Source organism: Capsicum annuum, chromosome 5, assembly GCF_002878395.1.
Source record: "Capsicum annuum cultivar UCD-10X-F1 chromosome 5, UCD10Xv1.1, whole genome shotgun sequence".
Taxonomy (NCBI): Eukaryota; Viridiplantae; Streptophyta; class Magnoliopsida; order Solanales; family Solanaceae; genus Capsicum; species Capsicum annuum.
Genome location: NC_061115.1, coordinates 121,348,174 through 121,356,548, shown reverse-complemented (window position 1 = coordinate 121,356,548; position 8,375 = coordinate 121,348,174). Strand labels below are relative to the sequence as shown.

The following is an 8,375-nucleotide window of genomic DNA, read 5'->3' as shown; positions in this document are numbered from 1 at the left end:
CCTGACCTACGCGCCCTCACCCCAGCTTCGCTGGAGGGGCGTTTCGAACCCCCGACCCTGGCACACCACGGTAAGCAAGCTTACCGCTGAGCCAAGGCCATCCCTCATAAAGAACAGAACATAATACTCCAAAATCAGAATTCTAACATTAGTTAATAATCATTATCATCAGATGCATCTATGGTTTAAATAGCCTTACAGGAACGCATCTTTTGATCTTAATAACGTAAGTAGCAGATCCAAAATGTTGGGGGATTTATATTATTGCCCTATTACCTACTAACTTCTTTATCTATTTTTTTTTCTAAAGATACATACCTTCATCTCTAAGAAGGCAACGGTTGACACCCATTGAACTAAACTTTATAAAAAGCTATTAGAGACTCGTGCTGATAACGTGTTATAAAATATAAAGTAAAGAAGAAGAAGAAGAATAAAGAGAGAAGAGAGAGTGATTCTTATTTCTTTTGAGGGTTTCTTGAGGTGTCTATAACAGTTATTAAACGAAAAAAAAATAGTATTTTGAAAACTTGTTGATGAATGGAACTCGCGCGATGTGAAATTAAATGTTAACTTCTATTACAACTAAAGTGTAGAGGTAATAAACATGAAATTTGATTTGAGAAGATACTTTTCACTTGTGTGATGATAAGAAAATGTCTTTTAAGTTCTAGTTGGATCAAATGATCTCTTTCATTGGTAAATGAAAAATATAGTATTTTGAAAACTTGTTGATGAATGGAACTCGCGCGATGTGAAATTAAATGTTAACTTCTATTACAACTAAAGTGTAGAGGTAATAAACATGAAATTTGATTTGAGAAGATACTTTTCACTTGTGTGATGATAAGAAAATGTCTTTTAAGTTCTAGTTGGATCAAATGATCTCTTTCATTGGTATTTATACTTTAGAAGTTAAATGGTAAAATAGCATTTCATTTGAAAGGAAATGAGATTTTTTTTTTTGTCATGATTTGAAATCTTTATACATCTTGATGAATTTGAATTACATGCAACATGTTTCCAAATGTCAAAAAGGAGCATTACTTACCTAAGTAGTCAAAATAGACATTGTAAGGCTTATAAATGCCATGTTATTCTATTTTAATAATTTCAATGCTTTTGGGTGTTACCTTAATTCACCGACATTGGATTTGAAGGAATTCCGCATGTTGTCATGAAACTACACGTGTTAGTGAGGACAGAGACTCTACCTATTGATAAAAGGCTATGAGAGGATACTGTTGTGCTAGTAACACTAGCATGCCATGGCTAAATCGATTAGTACGACACTAAAATGAGACAACATGAGAAAGCACGAGATGCAATACTTGCGCTAGCTGATCACTTAGTTGACCTTGGATCTTGTGCCAATATTAAGGGTGTGTTTGGTATGAAGGAAAATGTTCCTGAAAAACAAGTTGGTTTTGTTACTTATTTTTTTATGTTTGGTTGGTAGATAAAAAATATTTTCTCATATTTGGTTGGTAAATGAAAAATTATTTTTCAAAAAATAAATTTTAGTGCTTAGCTAAGGAGTAAAAATAAATTTTAAAAAAATAATTTTGATGCTGAAAAATATTTTTTTAGGGTGTATTAGAGAGGAAAAATTTAATTTGTTTTTTGAAGGAGGGGGGAGGGGTGGGTAGGCGTAGGGGGTCAGGTAGGGGGTAAGAAAAAGTTTGATATTTTTTAAAATATATTAAATATTTTTTTGAAAGAAGTGGGGGTGGGGGTGGTGGTAGGATTTTGGGTAGGGAGATGAGGTAAGAAAAAAAATTGAAATATTTTTTTTTTGGATGGGGTGGCAGGAGGTGGGGTGGGGGTAGGGGATTGGGGGTCGGAGTAGGAGTGGGTGATTTTGAGAGTTATATGAATATTTCAACTTAAGAGTAAAATTAAAAGAGAGTTTTGGAAAATGTTCTTCTTATTTTTTTTTTTTAGAGGAAGTCATTTTATTTAGATTTAAGAAAAATAAATTGATTTGAAAAATATTTTTCAAAATCTTTAAACAAACCAAACGAGAAAACTGAAAACATACCCAACACACCCTAACTGTGCAAACATTATATGCAGTTCAGCTTGATAGTATGATAGTTTTTACAGTACATATATTGATGTATGCACAAACACATGCTTGCTACACTGTACTTCCTTCTGTAATCAGTCCATGTCCCAACTAGTACTCATAGATGCTTCAAGAATTCTATTTATGGAATTTAGAAAAAAAAAAATTGGCTGAGATGGTTAGCCTATCTCAATATTATCTGCGTATCATGAATTTTATCATTTAGTTGTTATATTATGCATTATCTTGGTAGTAGTTGAGCGTGCTGACTGCTAGTCGTGAAGAATTCGAATTTGGGTCGTGACAAACAAAACAGCAGCATAACAAGTACAGCTACAAAAAAAAAAAGCAGCATAACAAGTACACCTAAATCCTAGGAGCAGCCCAATGCATTAAAACTCCCGTTATGCGCAGGGTCTGAGAAAGGACTCCACCACAAAAGTGTATTGTACGCAGTCTTACCTTGCATTTCTGTTATAGGTTGTTTCCAATTGAACCCATGACCTCCTGATCACATGACAGCAACTTTACCAATTACTCCAAGGCTCCCCTTCAATTACACTTGAATCTCAAATAAATTAAAATCTGTTATATGAATCATCACTGTCCATGTAGCTCCTTGAAATACCGTAGTTGCAATGGACTTATCAAGACAAATTTAGGTCATATATATGCATGAGAGTGTAAAGGATTGTTATTACATTATCAGCGTAGTAGAGTTATCGACTAATGTTTATTGTACACAAGTGCTCCTACTACCCTTCCATACTGATTGAACACCCACATAATAGACTTGCAAGAGGAGCATAACATTAAGCAAGTTTAACATGCTAGGAATTTTATTACCAAATGATTATAAATAGATCATAAGAGGAAAACAAAAAGCTAATTGGGTCTACATTTCACTTCTTCACTTTTTAAGATTATCAACTCAAAGAGCCCTCTAAACCTACCACCAAGGACATGCCAATTCCTAAGAATATTAAGATGTATACTAACAAAGGATCATTCTTTGGATCTTAAGTGATCTATATTTTCGAACTAACAATCCTATGATAAGAAACAAAAAGGACTTAGAATTTACAACAGAGAACTCTTTGCCTCCAACCCCTGTGTTTCCTCCTCTCTGCATGAGCCATTCTTACTGGACTACTGTTCCATTCAGATTGTAAGCTGTAAGGACAAACACAAGGAAAATGTATGATAAACTGGTGGCAACAGGAAGATAATGGGGAAAAGATTATAAGCATAAGATGGCATAAACAATTACACTGGGAAGGCAAAAGATCTGGCACTTGTTGTGCTGCTATCTGACCGAAGAGAGATGTTAGCTGAATGTGATATAGGCCCTGAGTACGTGATCAAACCAGATGCGGGTCCTGCTGCGGAAAAGCTTGCCTCTCCATCTGCAATATAACCACTCACACCAAGGTGGGGATTACCAGAGTTCTTATACTCGAGATTAGCCACATTTTGGTTGTCAAGGGATTTCCCCTGAATACTACTGCTATTGGTAGAGTCCACACTGTTCGTAAAATGAACTTGAGTAGCAGCTGAAAAGCTGTCAGAATTCCCATCCTTTTGATTGGAGACGGCCTCTAATCTAAGGGATTGTTCAGGCAAGTTTTTGTCAGTTTTTGCCATGCTGCTAATTGAAGCCAGCTCGGTCAAGTTGAAGTCACAAGTAACAGCTCCAGCTTCCGACTTGCTATTGTTAGAGAAGTTGATAGCTGGCCCATTGTAGTTTGTTTCATCAGCTGTCGAGACTGCATTTTGGCTGTTAAAAGCTTCTACAGAAGATGGCATCTGCAGTTCAAGAAAGTGCATTAGTAATCAAGTTTTAACACAGGAATGTATCAAAGAAACATGCACATACACTTATTAACCACAACAGCAGCAACATCCTAGCGTAATCGCTAAAGTGGGGTCTGAGGGGATAGAATGGACGCAGACCTCACCTCTACCTTGTAAAGGTAGACGGGCTCTTTCCGAACACTTATTAACCACATGGCATCTAAATATAAGGTGAATTGGTAAATATAACACAATCAAACCTGATCAGGCTGCTGTGCTGATTGATCCGCATGAAAGTTGGATTCCTTAGAATTCTGAATGTCAGATTCTTTTTCTGATATGTTAGTAGCTTTTTCTATTGTAGTTCCATTTGATCCAAAAATCTTCATCATGTCCACCAGATAATAATCCTTATCAGCATCTTTGCTATTATTATCTTCCACGAAGGGGTTAAAACCATTTGGAACAAGTGATTTGGTATCCTCATCTTCTTTAGTTGTATGATCATCCACAGAAATTTTGAAGATACTTGCAACTAACGAAGCTTTGGGCTCGTCTGCTGAGACCAATTCACTATCAAAACCTTCCCTTGTGTTTCTAGGCTGGTTTTCGTCAGCAGCTACAGAAACAGATGAGTCTGGCTGATCATCTTTCCTGCTTTCTGTAACAATTTTATCCATGAGAGGTACTCCCTCATCCATGCAAATGTCTTTCATAATGTTATAGTTATTCTCTTTATAGCAAATTGTCGATCCAGGCAATTTGCATTCCACGACATCCTTATCGGTATATAAATGAGTGTCGGTATCAAACAACTCTGAAACAGAGGTAAATTGTACATTAGAGACTACGGCTCCGGTTTCTTTACCATCAAGAAAATTAACAATCATGGAGTCATCAAATTCGGGAATACTCCATGGGTGATCTCTATCTGTTGTATCACATGCAAAAGGATTTTCATGTCTCTTGGAAGAAGTTAAATTAGACAGGTCTTCATTCAGGTCATCTTTCAGAGGTGAAGCTCTAAGTTCATGTTTGTTACTTCTTGAAATATCTTCAAAAAAGGCAGAGTCATCAAGTTCCTGAATGTTCCAAAATTCATTCCTCTCTTTAGTTTCACACGGCAGAGAGTCTTTAATGCCATCACAGCCATTTGGAGCAAGCAGATCTTTTGTAAAGATTAAAGACTTATCCTTGTAACCATTTGAGTTACTTAATATTTCATCCGGATTTTCCGTCATGGTAGCCTTCTCTTCAGCGTGTTAAAACACTGTTGTAACACTCAAATGTATCAGAATCATGCACAACTGATACAAACACATGATTGATGGCCACATGGGATATTAACTTCTCAACGAAAGAACTAAGTTGAGAGATAATATGTCATATTGAGTCTCATTTACATGCAATTTGACAATATAACTTTAAGACGTAAAGCATTTCCATAAACAGAAAAAGGATTTGAACAAAGCCAATGGCTGCAGCAAGGCAACGATAATTAAAAACAGGATGTAGCAAAATCATTCACTCTTTACTGTATTAAAATAGAGAAAAAAATCCTTTGGCGAGCTTCAAACTTGTGAAAGATGTATCTTAGCAGAAGCAGCAGCAAATTGCAGAAATAAGAGACTTATACTCACAAGCTTTCATTGATTATATCAGCAGGTTAAAACTAGAGTAACACTCAGAAGCAGTGAGGCCAACATCAATTAGTGAGGTAGATATGGTTCAGAAACCTGCGTCAACAGAATTTACAAAATATATTTAGGAGGGATTGGCTGTGGATACTTGCAAATTCCTTGAATAAGGATACTTTTAGCAACATATTCAAGCTAAAAAATGAAACAGCAGAAGACAACACAGAATAACAGGGCACGCCTTCTAGTCATAACAAAAGCTAAGTACAAACGGATATATGAATCCTCTGTAACCCACTCTATAGCACCAATAATACAAATAATTTGTCTTTTTAGCAAAAGTTACTCGGTTCAGCTGAACCCGTATTCAGCCTTCTAGCTCCGCCAGCTAACCTACACAATGGAAAGCGACAACAAAAACAACATACACAGTGAAGCCCCACAAAGCGGGATCTGGGGAGGGTACATTGTACCCAGACCTTACCTCTTTCCGGTATACCATCAGCTCATGAAAAACAGTCCAACACAGTCCCGAAAAACAAGTGTAATGGAAGTACAAGAAACAACGCACAATAACAAAATACACATAGTAACATGACGGAAACTACATCAAAACAATACAACAATCGAGGTACAAGAAATAACAGACGGTAACAGAAATCGAAGAACAAGAAATTACAGTAAACCAGTTCCAGATACCACAGGCTATCTATAACAGATCAGCTGACTTTCTGTTACATACAATTAACACAAACATGAATAAATAATTATACAATAAATCCAAAAAAATGTCAGAAAATAACAAAACAAAGCAAGTTGCTTTACCTCCCGTACAAAATGACTCTTTTTATGTTAAATAGCCCAAACCACATGGAATCCAAACTTTTTCAACAGATAAGGAAAAAGACAAGTGCTGGTCATTTCACTTTGAAATTTTTGTACAATTCAACGGCTAAAATGCAAACCGCATTTCCTAAGTCAAAATGACCAATCCCCCACCATTTGTTTTTTTGTCCTTTAGCTATCTAAAAAAGAAAAAAAAAGTTACTAATTACTTATAGCTAGATCTAGTCCTAATTAAATTAGTGTAATATTATAATCCATCACCTCAAAAGAATTAGTAAAAAATTACTAGAAAACAATGAAAAAGGCCTTACATTCTGGCAGGTTCTTATCGGATCCCAAGAAAATTCATAATCTCATTAGCCATAAATAATCTGATTAATAAAGGTATTTTTTTTAATTTTAATTTATTTAATCAAATGATTTAATTTATACGAACATTATCTGGGAAAAAACTGATGTTTCCAATATTTGGGCTTTGAATCAGTAAAAGGCAGTAACAATCTATGCTACTCGGACTTTTCAAAAATATTATGTTGCCACGTGAAATTTTAATGCACTACTATCGAAGGATTTGACACACATTAGAAATGAAAAACAAAGAACAGTACAAGATAACACTAACGAAAAAACAATCACAGTCTATATTACTGGACTGTCCAAAAATATTGCCGTAGCCAGATGAAATACTTAAGAACTACGTTACTTTTGAAGAATCTTACACAACATTACCATAGAAGCAAAAGCTAAATCAACAGATAAATCTCAAAATCGGAGATCAAAAATAAAACATATAGATGCAAAAATAGAGGGAATCACAGAAATCTGAGCTTGTTGTACTGTAAAGATATATACCAATTATAGTGAAATATTGGCCGGTGAAATGGGAAGAAAAAGTCACCCCTTTTGATTTGTCAAAATAATACAAGGCAATTAAGAAACAAAATAAATTGAATCTGAAAGAAAGAGATCTTTTGAAGTGGAAGGAAGAAGAGCAAAAAAAGAAAATTAATCCAAAATGGTACTTTCATTGATCTGGCTCTCTAAAAAATTCTCTTTAAAATATATTTCATTAGAATTAATTTTATTACTATTATTTTTTTGTAATTATTAAATATTAAGAATAAAACTTTAAAATATAATAAAAATTCTTAATTTTATAAATTAAATTAATAAAATCAATAGGGCCGAATAAAATAGAAGGAAGCGAGTAGTAGACTTTTTGTATATGCTCGTTTCATATTACTTGAATCTCTTACTTAAAAATCTTTAGGATCAAAATTAATTTTATTAATTATATTTTAAAAATATATATTTAAATATTATTTAATTTATATAATTATTTAATGATATAAATAGTATAAAAAAATATGATAAGTTTTTATTAATTATATAAATTGAATAAATAAATTAAAATAATTATTTTCGATAAAAGGATAAAAGTAAAATGAAAGAAGGGAGTAAATAGAAAGAGCGGTAGGGAAGAGTGCATGCACTAGACCAATTTACAAACTTATTCGTTAACCAATAAATAAAATCTTACCTACATTAATCATAAATTGCTTTAGTTCAGTGTATATACTCTAATGACAATAATCTGTATATATATCTTGCGTGAACCCTGGGCGCAGCAAGGAATACACCTTCGTCGGAACATCCCTCACCTTTTTCGTAACAAGGAAAAATATTTATGTAGAGTATTTTTTTTCCCAAAAGAAAAGAAAATCGTAATTTATCTGCTGCTGGAAGGCAACATGCATTTAAAACAGTCGCACGAATAATAGTGGCTAATAAATGGAGACAGAAACAGGTAAAAAAGAAAAAGGAAAACTGGAATGCATTTATTGTTGGCTTTACAGAAAGACAATACTCCTATTGACTACTCTTATTAGCTCTACATAATATACATAAATTTTTATTTTTATTTTTATTTTTATTTTTAAAAGAGAGGCCGGGTTATCACTACTAAAAAAAAGGGAGAAATCGATCACAAAAATCGATCATAAGTAATTGATTTTTCTCAATTTTCGATC

General features: G+C 34.0%; 1 protein-coding gene across 6 annotated transcripts; it reads right to left on the bottom strand.

Moving 5' to 3' along the window:
- Positions 1-2,880: 2,880 nt before the first annotated feature.
- Positions 2,881-8,154, bottom strand: LOC107870683. Of its 6 annotated transcripts, none has more exons than XM_016717275.2 (5): positions 7,886-8,154; positions 5,503-5,598; positions 4,123-5,132; positions 3,339-3,874; positions 2,881-3,241 (listed from the first exon to the last, which is right to left on the bottom strand). In XM_016717275.2, the coding sequence occupies exons 3-5, from the start codon at positions 5,101-5,103 to the stop codon at positions 3,142-3,144; spliced, it is 1,617 nt and encodes a 538-aa protein (XP_016572761.1). In that variant the 5' UTR covers positions 5,104-5,132; positions 5,503-5,598; positions 7,886-8,154; the 3' UTR covers positions 2,881-3,141. The 6 variants fall into 6 exon arrangements, with proteins under 6 accessions (XP_016572761.1, XP_016572762.1, XP_016572764.1 ...); XM_016717276.2 differs by lacking the exon at positions 7,886-8,154 and adding an exon at positions 7,198-7,383; XM_016717278.2 differs by lacking the exon at positions 7,886-8,154 and adding an exon at positions 7,075-7,175.
- Between the last annotated feature and the right edge of the window lie 221 nt (positions 8,155-8,375).

Excerpts from the sequence above, each read along its gene's own strand:
- LOC107870683 (XM_016717275.2), bottom strand. The coding sequence starts at position 5,103 with ATGACGGAAAATCCGGATGAAATATTAAGTAACTCAAATGGTTACAAG. Across the intron at positions 3,875-4,122 it reads CAGCACAGCAGCCTGATCAG|ATGCCATCTTCTGTAGAAGC; the intron begins GTTTGATTGTGT and ends CTTGAACTGCAG. Across the intron at positions 3,242-3,338 it reads AGATCTTTTGCCTTCCCAGT|CTTACAATCTGAATGGAACA; the intron begins GTAATTGTTTAT and ends TTGTCCTTACAG.